This window comes from Ictalurus furcatus, chromosome 22, assembly GCF_023375685.1.
Source record: "Ictalurus furcatus strain D&B chromosome 22, Billie_1.0, whole genome shotgun sequence".
Taxonomy (NCBI): domain Eukaryota; kingdom Metazoa; phylum Chordata; class Actinopteri; order Siluriformes; family Ictaluridae; genus Ictalurus; species Ictalurus furcatus.
Window position 1 is genome coordinate 17,209,627 of NC_071276.1, and position 15,388 is coordinate 17,225,014.

The following is a 15,388-nucleotide window of genomic DNA, read 5'->3' on the forward strand; positions in this document are numbered from 1 at the left end:
GCTTGACCTTGTTCCTGGTTTTGGAAATCCGTGATACGAAAACAAAACAAAACTGTGTTCAAGAGCACTTCAAAACTTCTCCCTTTGGGTAAAGTTGGAAAGTCCCAAGGCCAAGCAGGGCATGACTTCTTCAACTTCTGCAGTGACAGTGAGTGAAAGATGAGTATTCGTCACGTATGTCGCATTAGGCACCTGGGCTACTGAACAGAAGGTTGTGAGTTCAAATCCCAGCTCCAGCAGGTTGCCGCTGCTGGGGCTGTTGAACAAGGTTCTTAGCCCTTAACTGCTCAGTTATGTTTCCTGTCACAATTTTAATACACTTTGGATATAAACATCAGCTTAATGAGGTATATGTTCTGGGAGATGCCATGTTCAGGGTACTGTTTGTGTCCTATTCATATTACATATAACAACAACAACAAACATAACACTTATTTCATGCATATTTCAGATACATAACTTAATAAAATCGTTAATAAAAACCTACAGCATTTTTGTCTGTCCCAGGCTCAGTGGTAAAAAAAAAAGGTAACCTGGTCTTCAAATAAACAAATTCAAATAGTTTTTGTTTACGTTCGCCATTCCGGCACGAATCTCTCGTGTGGGCGGGGCTTAACAGCAATTTATTCTCATTGGCTAGCGATATTTGGATCGACAGCTCCTTGACTTGGATGTAGAGACTTCAGTGGCGTGAATTTTGGAGAGTGTTCTGGATGCGGTTCTCTGCATAGTTCTAGCGTTTGTACTTTTGTAATGGAAATAACTTACTTACTTACTTACTTATTTACTTTGTATGTTAGTTGGTAATTAATATTTGAGGTTTGGGTAGTCTCGTACAGCTATTTTTTTTCAAGATGAGCTCTCAGGAGCGGCGCAGAGCGTCGTCATCATCATCTTCTTCCTCGGCAGGACACTCGAGCTGTCGATCTAAATGTCACGAGCTAATGAGAGTAAATCGCTGTTAAGCCCCGCCCACATGAGAGATTTGTGCCAGAATGGTGAGCGTAAACAAAAACTTTTTGGAAGCATAAACGACAACTCTGGGCAGCGCATTCATAAACCACGATTAGCGAAAAGAGAGCTTAGAAAAGTGTTAACGAAGAACGCGGTTTATTTGAAGAGCAGGTTCAATTTTTGCTTTTGTTTTCAGTCTCAGTGTTTTTCTTCTTTCTTATCCTGTTTTTTCGGTCCGTTTCTTGAAAAGTCGCATGCAATCGCAGCTACAAAATATTCTGAGTATTCCACACGTTATATATTGAACCAGAATCCAGAACCGCACAAGGTGGGGTACACCCTGGACAGGGTGCCAATCCATCACAGGGCACACAATCACATATACATTCACACACCCGTTCATACACTACGGACACTTTAGACATGCCGATCAGCCTACCATGCATGTCTTTGGACTGGGGGAGGAAACCAGAGTACTCGAAGGAAACCCCCGCAGCACGGGGAGAACATGCAAACTCCGCACACACAGGGCCACGGTGGGAATCTAACCCCCAACCCTGGAGGTGTGAGACGAACATGCTAACCACTAAGCCACCATGCGCCCGGATGTTAATTAACCTTGTGAAAATGAAATCTTGTGTGAAATACATTAACACATTAAGTTATTAAGAGTACAATGTGCTAAAGCACCCTTTCATTTTGCTCTATAAAGTACCAAAGCGTTTAAAATCACTCAAATGAGGAACTAAATCATAGCAACGTCATACAAGTGTATGAGCTGAAGATGAAAACAGAGTGACTAATTTGAACAAATCCACCGGATCTAGTGTCACTTGTCTAACTAGATAATGGAAAATACTACCACTGTATCAGGAAGCTGTGTGTCGCAAACGGATCTTTTTTAACGAACCAGTTCCTTCTTTCCAAATATTCGCCTTAAACGTGACGCAGCTTTAGTCTAAGGATTATCAAAAGTAAACAAACAAAAATAATAATAATTAATTAAGCATCAGAGTGTGAAAATTCAAGTTTGCTGACAAACTCTCAAACAGAGCACTTGATTTTTGGTGTAGATGCTGTGAGATAACCACATCACTTTTCCTTGAGTGACTAAGCCCCACGGCTTTATAAAGCTCTTCTGCATCCTGTCCTGCATCATACACACATTACACCCTGAAGGAGCTGGGTCTAATCATAATCTAATCAGACTTTGGCTGAAAATATAATCCTCATGAAATCAACAGCAGGTAACAGAACTTTTGGACTTTTTTTTTTTTTTTGATATTTGAACTGATATGAATCATAACATCAATCATCATCATCATCATCATCATCATCATCATCATTATTATTATTATTATTATTATTATTATCAATTAATAATTATTGCTTCCGAGTTTGACTGTTGTCCTATTTGTAAGTTGCATTTCTCTCATGGCGCTTCTGTCTCGTTTAGGCATTCTGACGTTATGTTTCGTCTTGAGTGTAAACCTATGTACGCTCACGGCTTTTCCAGCTGATTTGTGCAGAATGGAGGCGATACTAAAACGTGTGAAACATGAGATCCAGAAATTACAAGTGAGTACTGAAAAGCAAAGTATTTATATTGCTCTAGCTATATAGCTGGTGTATGTGTTTGTATGCGTCTATGAAACAGCTAGTGAACAATCCTTCCGATATGCTGCGATAATTATTTTGCAAATTTTTTAGAACAATTATTGATACATTATTGATTATTTGAAATGACAATTTTACAGGAATCCAATTCTAGGAAATGAAATACATACATACATATATATATATATATATATATATATATATATATATATATATATATATGTATGTATGTATGTATATGTGTGTATATATATATATGCATATTAATATACAATATATATATATGATATATATATGTATGTATATATATGCATATTAATATTCAATATATATATGATATATATATATCGATATATATATATATATATCGTACAGTGTTTCCATATTCCTATATCCTGCAATTGTTTGTAACCAACTGTAAATGTGAGGAAAAAAAACAAACACCTATAAGAAACCTTCATTGCAGGTGTATACTTTGAAACTTTGTGCACTATGCAACAATTATTATTATTATTTTTTACTATATCTACATTAATTACACCACAGATCCTCTCTGAATTCTTCTTCATAACATGCAATTAATAAAACATGACAAGGCGTGCGGTTGGACGGAAATAATCGATAACGGGTGTTGCTATGCGTCCTCATCATCACCTCAAAGTTCTAAAAACTAGAGGAAAACTTTAAGTTACAGCTTTGCACCTGACTGTAACTGGAGACTCCTTCCGCAATTGGTTCGTAAACATACAGAAAGCTTCACCGTATCAATGATTACACTTTTTTTTTTATTAAAATTTTTAGTAAATACACATTTTTTATGCAAGCTGTAATGAGCGCATTGATATAAATCTCGCAGCCGGAAATCGGAAATACTATCACTGTCAGAGCTAGTGTAATAGAAATGAATCAGCACTGTGGTCTTGTATCTGACCCAAATATATTGAAGCGTCAGCGTTTTTTCTGCTTTATCTTTGTAATGGAAGAAATGTGGCTTATTGGTGCAAGGAGTTCAAGAGCGCAAAATAAGCCATGTTCTCAGGGTGGAAGGGATGAGATAACTCTGTCCATGTCAATCACGACGACGCTAGCCGGTCGTGGGCGTCTGTGAGCTCATGCATGTGGATGTGGAAGAGGGCGGACAGCGCTTTCCTCTGAGATTCTTGGGAATCAGCCAAGATTAAATTAGGGAGAAATTTGTTTATATTCTAACTGAATTATACTCTCTTGGTTGTTTGTTCACCCGCTGTGTTTCTGTCTCCACAGTCAGGCTTAAATATTCATGTTAACCACAACGGTGAGATCATCCGTCACCTCATGATCAACAAGTCCCTGCCAATCCCCCAGCAGTACAAGTCAGCTGCATGTGGCCTCAGCTACATGGAAAAAGCCTTGGAAGAGATTCAAAAGCACCAGAAACTGAATAATAGTGAACAAATCCAAAAGTTATTTGAAGACGTTATTAACAGATTGAAAACGCACCTCCCGGTTTATGCACGTCACACCTTGGGTAAATGTGACAATCCTCCACAGCTCAGCTGGCCTGAAAGTATCTTCAAAGCCAAGCAGTGGACCTGGAATTTCCTGGACTCATCAGAGAAATTCCTGCGACATCTAATCCACTTGCTGGAATGTCGTGAAGAAAATCCGTGACCAGGATGTTTTTATTTATATTTTGTTATTTAATATTCGTACTATTTCTAAAAGTGTATTTATATGGAAATACTATTTATTTGTTTTTAGTATTTATTTAACGAAATTATTTAACCATTCTTTCTATTCTATTTTTGTATCACTATTTAAAGATAACTGTTTTAGTAGGCATGTACACGCGGTACAATTTAAATAATTAAGAAACAAACATCCTAAAAGTTTCCTGCAGTAGTTAAAAAGCACGCTAGTCAGTAAAATAGACATTTTCATTATTCAGACTGAAGAAATTTGTGAATTTTGCAGTATTAAAATTCCATGCGCTTGCGTGTCGTTTAATTCAAATGAATTCTCAGTAATGATTTGTAAATTTTTGATGCTTTCTTTTCTCTTTTCTTTTGAAAATGTCAACTGCTGGGCACAACATACTTCCTAAAATTGACCTTCTAGCCCAGATTCAAAACCTAGTCAATCCCCTATTTGTGTGTAAATAGATTTGTTTTTATTATTAAAATTTGATATTTAAAAAAAAATATCTATTCAATTTGCATTTATTCACATTTAGCCACACGGGTCACTGTATAGATAAATATATATTTTATAATTCAATTCTATGAACGATTATGAGTAAATTTGGGTTCAACTATAAGCAGCAGTCATTAGAGAAGCAGGTGCACAGTTTGGGCTTCAAACGGTTTGGGAATCCCGTGAGACGCCGGTAATTAATCAACGTGTCATATGAGGAAATGAAATGACTTGGCTCTTGTTAATTTACTAAATTGGTTGCAGGATTTGTAGTACAGATAATCATGATGATTAATTGTTCTTATGTCGAGAGGGAGCGCGGACAGCCAATGAGAATAGACTCGTTTGAAATATCAGGATCATGTATCAGGTTGGCGAGAAAACTTCATGAGATGAACGTCTCACCAGAAACTTCTAACTAAAGGTTCTGGTCTGATGCAATGTTAGGTTAGATTAGAATCTGATTGGTCAGAGTTTCTTGATTCATTTTGTATAACAGCAACTCTGACTGGAACTACAACTCTGAGTCGTTCCAGCTGTAAGTGTTCTTATTTGACAACAACAACAACAACAACAACAAAAAGTATACTTGTTCACTGTAAAAAAAAAAGAAAAAAGAAAAGTTGACTTAAGTTAAAATTTCAAGGCAACTTGCTGCACAGCTTTTTTTTTTTTTTTTTAATTTTTATTTACTTTAACTTTTAACCAAAGTAGTTCACTTTATTCAATTTTTAACCTTGAGTTAACTAAAAAAAAAAAAAAACCTGTGCAGCAAGTTGCCTTGAAATTTTAACTTAAGTCAACTTTTCTTCTTTTTTTTTTTTTTTTTTTTTTTTTACAGTGTTGACATGATGATATCTGACGCGTTTAACACCACGAGAGAGTCTTCAAGATGGAAGACTTTGAACTTTCTGGTTTCTCTGTAACACGACAAACTGCGTTGTTTTTTTGAGTCTTAGTAACTTAGGAAAGTTATTAAGGAAAGCCTAGGAAAAGGGGGAAAGGGAAAGAAAAATGCCCTGTCAGTCAGGGAATCACAAGGGAATCAGTCAGGGAATCACAAGGGAATCACAAAGGAATCACAGTGAAGCAGTCAGGGAATCACAAGGGAATCACAAGGGAATCAGTCAGGGAATCAGTCAGGGAATCACAAGGGAATCACAAAGGAATCACAGTGAAGCAGTCAGGGAATCACAAGGGAATCAGTCAGGGAATCACAAGGGAATCACAAAGGAATCACAGTGAAGCAGTCAGGGAATCACAAGGGAATCACAAGGGAATCAGTCAGGGAATCAGTCAGGGAATCACAATGGAATCACAAAGGAATCACAGTGAAGCAGTCAGGGAATCAAAAGGGAATCAGTCAGGGAATCACAAGGGAATCACAAAGGAATCACAGTGAAGCAGTCAGGGAATCACAAGGGAATCAGTCAGGGAATCACAAGGGAATCACAAAGGAATCACAGTGAAGCAGTCAGGGAATCACAAGGGAATCATAAGGGAATCACAGGGAAGCAGTCAGGGAATCACAAGGGAATCATAAAGGAATCACAGGGAAGCAGTCAGGGAATCAAAAGGGAATCACAAGGGAATCACAGAGAACGAGCCAGTAATGAGTGAGTGTCTACACTTGTCAATCACAAAGGAAATCTGTGAAATCCTGTATGGACTGTCACAGGCGAGAACGCTCGATTTTGCTGCGACTTTTTTTTCTCGAAACTCGCCATGCAAATTTTTTGACGCTGAGTTTTTTGTGCTCTTTTTCAGCGGAAAACCGCTCGAATCGGCGAAATCGCGATCGCACGAAATTGTCCTGCGCGGTTTTTCGCAGGGATGTTTGTTGGTAAACGAGCCCTTTTAGCTGTACCCGTGTTCGACGTACGTGAATCGAAGACGGCGTTGGCTGAACGCTTGTCGTGACGACGTCACATGGTACACCTTGGCCCAAATCTGCAGTCATTTTTAAAAAATTGCACGCTCCTCCGAATATTGCACCGTTTGCTTGATTTTGCTTCCGTTTCTCTGATCGCCAAATCCCGCAAGGACTGACTTGCAATCGATTACAATCTAACTTTACACCCTGTGTGTCTTACAGCGAGTCCTGAAGGAAGGACGTTCGTACAGTACAGTACGGTGCTCTGCCTATCTCTATCTCTGTGTGATGTATGTGCGTCAGTTAAATTCAATGTGTTTTCTTTCGCTTGATAATACAGAACATACTAGAAGACATAGGAAATAATCCATCGAATACAAACAGCACCGCAATCTAATGCCTGCCTACAACGTCCTCGATCCTGTTTCATCCACCAGGGCCGTCACATGCTGCTGTATAACGTGAATGATAACAGGAACTAGCTTTTTCACAGACGTTACACAACAGTAAATTGAACCATAAACTGATTAACAAGTATGTGCTTTAATATTCCTTAATAAAGGAGTCCATTCGTTTAACTCTGCAAATTGCTGTGGGATGAAAGGAATAAGTGATACGACCGAGATCGTTAAATGGAAACCGAATTTACACCCTGTGTGTTTTATAGAGAGAGAGAGAGAGAGAGAGAGAGAGAGAGAGACGGTCAGTGTTTGAGATGAATGAATGAATGAATGACTGAAAGAAGGAAGGAAGGAAGACTGGAAGGAAGTTCAGACAGCGTTCTGCTTGGTTTGTCTGTAGAAACTTGTTTTCGCCGAAATTTATTAGCATTACTATAAACAGATCTGTGACGTCCTTTAACCAGTAAATAAATTGCTGTGTAGATCGCTGCGCTATTTGGGTTCGGTTCAAGTGTATTCCGTCAAGAATATATTGTTTCTAGCCTTACACGCTTAGCCTTTACCACAGATGAGGCGAGGCGAGGCGAGTCGGTAAAAATGGCATTTATTAAATTAACATATAGCTTTAATACATAGCACTTCACATGCAAGACTTTAACAAGTGACCACTGGGTCAGAATTGCTTACAAGTTGATCTGGTTGATAGTCTCTGACTTCTGTAAAGTCGTTCCACCTTTTACTGTCCACCACTGAGGCAATAGTTATTGCAGCCACGTGCTATTCCAGACATATTGCACACATCTGTGGCTGACCGCAACCTCTGACATCAGACCAGTGATGCATTTCCAGTTAAAGTATTGTACATCTAGGAGACTGGCAAACATAGGACATCCTATTTCTGTGGCACGAACCCGAAATTTCATGTAGATGACGGTTGCAGATGAGGTTTTACGCAGCTCCTAAAGACACGACTAGGTTCCGTCCGTCGTTTATTTCCGGTGCAGCTTTGTTGTACGTCTTCATGCTGACGCGGCCAGTTCAAGACCGTTAAATACACTCGAGCGGAGGAGGTGAGAGGTAGTATATTTTGCGTAGAAATATTCTTCTCTGTCAGATGGGCAGGAGCTCAGGGGGGCTTTCACCGTAGCAGTACTTCGCCTGGGGGTTTCTGTACGTGTTCTCGTGCTGGACGCTCTGGAGAAAGATCATACACGTAATGCATATGATGAGACGTAACTGGTCACGGATATGAAAATACGTCAAGTATAACGTTCAACACACACACACACACACACACACATACATACAATTTCATATTAAGAAGTAAATCTCATTATTTCAGTGTGGCTACACACGATTCACTACATCGTGCACTAGCTAGGGCGCTTGTCTTTTTATGGTCATGTCTGAAAGCGTAGTGTAGAACCCAAAATGCATGTACATACAGTAAGGTCCGGTCCATAAGTATTTGGACAGCGGCACAATTTTCCACAAAGGACGGATTTGAAATGACGCAATCAAAACGTGATTGAAGCGTAGACTTTCAGGTTTAATTCAAGGGCTTTAACAAAAATATCGCATGAACTGTTTAGGAATTACAGCCATTGATTTTAAACAGACCCTCCATTTTTGGGTGCGCGTGTGTCGTGTGAATTGACCGAATATCCGATATGTTTCAGATTTAGAACCTCATTTGAACGTGGCATGAATCGGACGTGGAAAAAATCGGATCGGTGTCTGAAATCGGTGAAAAATCAATCCAGATTGGTTGGGCAGTGTAAACGCAGCCTCGGTGTAATAGGAGAATACTGAGCGACGGTTACCTGTGAGGAGGTGCGGCATTTCGCCAAACACAGCTCAAAGTGATCCTCTACGGCGGTGAAGAGATTCCGAAATCCTTCAGCGGCTCGGTTCAAAAAGTGCTCCAGTAGAGGTTGCTGAGGGAAAAAACACACACAAAAGAGTTGGGGGGGGGTCAATATTTACGGGTAATATAGTCTCCTCTATCATTAAAACATTAGAGGTGTGGCACAATGAATCTGTATCTGTTTAGTGCTCCTAACATTCGTATCCGTATCCGTATTCGGATTTAAACCTGGAGTAGGCGTGGCCTAAATTTAGTGGGTTTTTTCTCTTTCTTTTCTTTTTCTTTCTTGGTTGATTGGCATTTCCAAATTGTTTGTAGTGTGTAAACGCGTGTGATTGTGTCCTGTGACGGGTTGGTACTCCGTCCAGGGTGTACCCCGCCTTGTACCCAGAGTTCCCTGGGATAGGCTCCAGGCTCCCCGTGACCCTGTGAAGGATAAGCGGGACAGAAAATGGATGAGTGGATGGATGGATGGTAGAAATGTCAGCAGTGTCGGCACGGTGTGCCAATTCTTACTCTGACTCTGACAGTTCCTCAACCTCAGCTACATCGCTCCAGCCCGTACTTGCTCTCAACTAGAGATTGCAGACTTGTGACTTATCAAAGAAAGCACATTCAAGCTGCGTCCCATAGGATCCCAATCCCGATGCGTACGTCTAGGCTCAACCAGCTGCCCTGTGAACCTTTCTGGCAAAAATGAGGCATCACCTTTTCGTATCTGTTTAGATTTGGCTGCATCGCTTATAAAGACGTGATCACCGTTACTGTTCGTTTCGATGTGTGTTTATATCGTAATAAAACTCAGGAAAAGATAAGACTAGAACTTTTTCTCCTTATTTTTCCACTAATGGGAAGTGGGAGTTGAGAATTATGGAAACGGTCCTCGGTAATGAGAAGACATTTCGTTCATGGTTAAACGAGTGGTTTGGAAATACGTTCTCTAGCTAACTATCTCACGTTAGCGGTGGACGCAGGGTCCTGTACTTCTGCCGCGTTCTGCCTGTCACTACTCTCTACACACCTCACGGATAAAGCACTTTTCGCTGTTTTAATCCAGAGAGAGAAGGAACGGCACCTTGTCGGGCTGGAGGCAGCAGGACACGCAGTACTCGTAGACGCTGCAGCAGCCGTTGGGCAGACAGCTCTTACACATGTACTGCCCGGAGCGCGGCGCGTTCACGTTACAGCATCCGTTCACCAGCAGGTCCTTCCTCTCACACACGTAACCTGAGTGATGATCATCAATACAACACCATATGCTTAGACAAGTACACAGACTTAAATGAGACTTCGAATGTCATTTTAGAGCTGATTTGCTGAACTTAAACAGCAAAAAAAAAAAAACACCTGTGGACGCTAAAGTAACGACAAAAGACTCATCCATAGAAATAAATAAATAAATAAAAGCCACGTCAACTTGACCTGAAGTCAAATGAAAGGGAAACTCCACCCTGAAAGACAGTCAATATGGAGCGGGCGTTGGACTCGGCTCGGCTGGTTGTTTGGCGATCTACGTGACGACTAGCGTGATGCCGTCGACGATGGCGATATTAGCGAAGTTGAAGCTTTGGAAGAGGAGTTGTTTGAGCTGAGGGTACAGTTCAGGAGGTGAGAGATCTGGAACAGACTGAAGGACTAGAGCTCCGCCGCACTGTTGTCTTTAGGTAGAGATGAAGTAAGGGCTAAATCCCAATGCACCACTATTAGCAGATAGTCGAACGCTATTGCGGGTAACGCAGGAAACCGTTAATAAAGTCGGACGTTAATATTAATCTTAGACATTAATCAAGACAGATTAATACGCAAGTGGATCAGGGTGGAGTTTTCCCTTTTAATCGGAGAGTAAACCTGACATTTACATCATTTACCAAGTTCGTCAGTGAGGAGGCTCTTCCCCTGGATGGAGTTCCTGCACTGTGTGATCTGCCTGCTGCTGTTGCCCAGGTTGAACTTGACTTTCCACGCAATGGGGTGATCGGATTCCCTGGCCTCCAGCAGAGTCCGATCCCGCGTGCTTCGCTCCTCCTGTACGCATCGAACTATGATCAGTTTCAGAATCACAGAGAACCAACGGAAGTGCACTGGAGCCATGGGGATCATCGTGATCCTGATCCCGATCTTCCTGTGGAATTCAGTTCCACATCTGACCCACCAGATCCGGATTTGGATTGAATCGTACAGATTGTCAAGAAAACATTCTCCATTTATTCTGACAGAAAATGAAGGCACCGCAAGTCCTGTCGAAAAGGGGTGGAGCTGGATCTGATCCAACTCCGCCTATATCTCTAATCCCTAACTCACACTACACACTCATCCAGCGTGAAACACACGGAGTTGACTCCACCCCCTGGACTTCACCTACGTAGGAGGAGGTCCGACTCCTCCCAACAGACGTTTTTTTGTTTTTTTTTCTGCAGCGACGGGTAATTATATCTTTCAAAGTCTGCGAGCATGGGGCAAATAATTACCAATGTGAAACGTGGGGGAAAGGGGGCGGGGCTTCCAGAGAGTGCACGTTATTCTCTGAGAGTTCACCTGCTCAAATGCTGATTGTCTGATCTGCTGTTCTACATTCCTGCGTAATCCAATGTTAAATTTCAGAGTCCTTGCGCAAAACGTGCAAAGCACGGCACTTCTGATAGAGTCTCTCTTCTGATCGCTCGCTCTACCCTGCTAAATTTTTCCCCCAGCATAAATATCTCTAAACTATAGTGTCATTTTCAGACTATGTGTGAAAAATAATAGCGTAAATACTGTAGGTTTAACAATTGTTTTAAAAACATCTTACTTACACCTTATAAATACACATTATTATTATTATTATAAATGATATATTAATATTATATAAATTTTTTAAAAAGCTGTATTTCTGATGAGTTCGGGAAGTGTACAGATTTTAAAAAGACATATTTATGTTTCCATTTGAAATGAATGTTATGCATTAAACCTTCCTCAGAGCCTGTGATTAAACATAATACAGTATGCATGCTGATTTTCTTTGTCATGTCTCTGTCATGTATGTGTCATACACTATTTACAATGCATTCTAGTAACAATACATGCATAATAGACATTGCATCTTAATTCTACACACATGCATGGGTTATAAATGTATTATAACACCTTATGGGCGTGTTCTTAGTTCATTATAACTATGACCTTCATACATGAGTGTGATGGCTCACCTGTTTGAGTGTGCTGGTGAGGAAGTAAATGAGGGAGAAGCCGAACACGACCCCCAGAACCCAGCGCCTCCGCAGCAGTCTGCGCAGCACCATGGAGCCGGCTGGGTCTGGATGTGCACCAGATCAGATCAGACCAGATCAGACACGACTAAGAAAGCCTGTGTAATGTAGCTAAATCAGATTGCTCCTCAGCTACATGAACACGTTCCTGGCCGAAATCGTGTTTTAAGAGACACTTTGGATGAAAAAAGACAAAGAAGAAGAAGAAAAAAACAACGTGACAGGCCATGCAACCATGCACTGCGCATGCGCAGTTATCAACCCATTTTAGATCACGAGTTTAGGTACTTATACTGCATTTTTTTAAACATCTACTAAGCAATTCCAAGATGACAACCGAATTCGAGCTTGTTTTTAATACTACAGTGACAAAATAAAATTTAAAAGAAAAAAAAAACCTCAAAACAAGTCGGGTTAAATCAGGCGGCTGCTAATCCGCTAATAATAAGCAATCCGTTAGAACAATCTAATACTATTAAAGTACAATTTAGGAATAATAAAGAAAGCGTCGTGATGTGGCTTCCGGTATTTGAACTGGAAATGTAAATCTAGTCGGCATTGAAACTGACAGCCATCATCAAAAAATATATTTATTTAATTATTTATTTATCCAGAATGCGGAAGTGTTGGATCAGAACGTATCCTGATTGGTCAGCCGCGGCAAATCCCTTCTTCTTCTTGTGTTGTTTAATGGCGATTGACAAGCCAACTTATGGTGTATTACCGCCACCAACTGGACTGGAGTGTGCAGCGTTAATAAGAAGAACGGGAAAACTTTTTATATGTTTATTAAATTCCATTTTCCAGTCATGTTTTCCTGAGATAATTAAGTATTTCTCTTTATATTTTTAACTGTCCCGAGGCACAATTCAATAGGTTTGGTAAGGTGAAATTAATTAAATCTGCTTTCCGTCACTGAAGCCTTACGACTAGCAAGAGCAACCTCTAGATCTTCTGTCCTCATCCTACTCGACCTTTCTGCTGCTTTTGACACTGTGAACCATCGGATCCTCCTGTCAACACTCTCCAGCCTGGGCATCACTGGAACGGTTCTGCGCTTGGTGGAGTCCTATCTCTCAGACAGATCCTTCAAGGTATCATGGAGGGGAGGTATTTCTGAAACTCAGCAACTCACACCTGGTGTTCCACAGGGGTCAGTTCTGGGTCCACTGCTCTTTTCTATCTACACTACATCTCTAGGGCAGGTGATTGAGTCTCATGGCTTCTCATATCATTGTTAAGATGATGACACCCAGCTCTATTTGTCCATCCAGCCTGACGATCCATCCGTCCCTGCACGTATCTCTGCTTGCCTGTCGGACATCTTAGTCTGGATGACGGAACACCATCTTAAGCTCAACCTGGCAAAATCTGAGCTTCTCGTCATCCCAGCCTGTCCCTCAATCAACCACAACCTCACTGTACAGCTCGGCTCAACCACACTAAAGCCAACCAGGATGGCCAGGAACCTTGGGGTGATTCTCGATGACAGCTTGACCTTTACAGACCACATCTCAACAACTGCATGGTCCTGTAGGTTCATCCTGTACAACATTAAAAAAAATCAGACCCTACCTCACCGAACAGGCTACACAGATACTTGTCCAGGCTCTTGTTATCTCAAAACTGGACTACTGCAACTCACTACTCTCGAGCCTCCCAGCCATCTCCATCAAACCCCTTCAAATGATTCGGAATGCAGCAGCACGCCTCCTCTTCAACCAGCCCAAGAGAACCCATGTCACACCCCTCTTCATCTCCCTCCACTGGCTTCCTTTAGCCGCCCGTATCAAATTCAAGGCCTTGGTGCTCACCTACAAGACCTTGTCTGGAACAGCACCCTCCTACCTCAACTCTCTCCTGAAGGCTTACGTTCCCTCACACAATCTGCGATCGAATAATGACCGACGCTTAGTAGTACCTACTCGGCGTGGCTCAAGGTCCCTTTCAAGAACATTCAAACTAACTGTTCCTCAGTGGTGGAATGACCTTCCAACCTCAATCCGGACCGCAAAATCTCTCACCATCTACAAAAAACAGCTAAAGACCCACCTCTTCCGTGAACACCTAACCAACCCATTTATATATATATATATATATATATATATTTTTTTTTAATTACTCTGGCACTTACACCTCGACTCTGCGCACTTTGCTTCTTCTGGAACTCGATTAATGGATCTTGTATGGTAGCACTACTTGTATTGTTCTCTGCTTGATATATCGCTTTGCTTGTATTTTTCTCACTTGTAAGTTGCTTTGGATAAAAGTGTCTGCTAAATGTAATGTAAATGTAAATGTGATGTTTCCCTATTTTTGAACAATGAACGATTTAAGCCAGAATGTCCTATTCGGAGCCGAGCGATGGTTGTATCTTCTCTCCAATTATTGAGACCTATTCTCCCTTTTCCAACTTGTTTTTAGATATTGTATAGGTGTCTTCCCTTTTTTTTTTCTTCCACATCCCACATTTCTTGCCACTTTTTATATTCACAAGTTCTCTAATTCTTCCTTTTACCTCTTCTTTACTGAGTGGTATATGAACTTCAACATCCATATGATCCATTGCCTGTTTAGCCAGTTTGTCCACTCTTTCATTTCCCTGTACTCCCACATGTGCTGGTACCCAAAGAAATCTCAGGACCATCCCCAGTTCTCAGTGAATTCTAAGCAGATGTGTAAGTATCTCATATACTAAATCTTGTCTTGATTCAGACTGCCCATTTAATAAGCTATTTAAAGCTGATTGAGAGTCTGAACAAATAACAGCCGTCGTTGGCATCGCATAGCTAATAAAACCGTTATTAATTCTGTTGTAAAAACTGATACATAATTAGTTGTCCTTTTCTGAATGCTGACTTTGAACCTCTTAATATATTCTGCTGCAGCTGGTTTTCCTGATGTAGGATCCTCTGAGAATATGTGGAGCACTGAAGAGTATTACTGCTGTACAATAACCTCCTTAGGTGTATATGTTTCATTCTTAACTTTATATTGTAGATGGGAATCGACTTGAGCCATGGGGAACAACCAGGGAGGGATATCTGGTACTACAATTGTTGGACTAACTGAAATTTCAGTCATTCCCAAATTCATAACCACTTTATTTGCTGTCCAACCAAAACTTCTTATATTATTATTCCCACACTCCCAGCACTCTTTTGGTATTTCCTGTCCTGTTGGACCTCTCTTCTAAAAACAATGAATATGGGATTTTGATTAATTAATTCATTGCGGTTAATGTGAAATTTTGCACTGT

General features: G+C 40.7%; 2 protein-coding genes across 3 annotated transcripts; one reads left to right on the forward strand and one right to left on the reverse strand.

Moving 5' to 3' along the window:
• The first annotated feature begins 2,074 nt into the window (after window positions 1–2,074).
• Window positions 2,075–4,895, forward strand: osm (oncostatin M). 2 transcript variants are annotated; one of them, XM_053610557.1, is made up of 3 exons: window positions 2,075–2,201; window positions 2,411–2,532; window positions 3,835–4,895. In XM_053610557.1, exons 1-3 carry the CDS (start codon window positions 2,186–2,188, stop codon window positions 4,219–4,221), a joined length of 525 nt encoding a protein of 174 aa, XP_053466532.1. In that variant the 5' UTR covers window positions 2,075–2,185; the 3' UTR covers window positions 4,222–4,895. The 2 variants fall into 2 exon arrangements, with proteins under 2 accessions (XP_053466532.1, XP_053466531.1); XM_053610556.1 differs by lacking the exon at window positions 2,075–2,201 and having other exon boundaries at window positions 2,244–2,532.
• A 2,331-nt stretch (window positions 4,896–7,226) lies between these two features.
• Window positions 7,227–14,124, reverse strand: spring1 (SREBF pathway regulator in golgi 1). Its single transcript, XM_053654289.1, has 5 exons — window positions 12,070–14,124; window positions 10,753–10,909; window positions 9,960–10,111; window positions 8,841–8,954; window positions 7,227–8,211 (listed from the first exon to the last, which is right to left on the reverse strand). Exons 1-5 carry the CDS (start codon window positions 12,160–12,162, stop codon window positions 8,128–8,130), a joined length of 600 nt encoding a protein of 199 aa, XP_053510264.1. The 5' UTR covers window positions 12,163–14,124; the 3' UTR covers window positions 7,227–8,127.
• Between the last annotated feature and the right edge of the window lie 1,264 nt (window positions 14,125–15,388).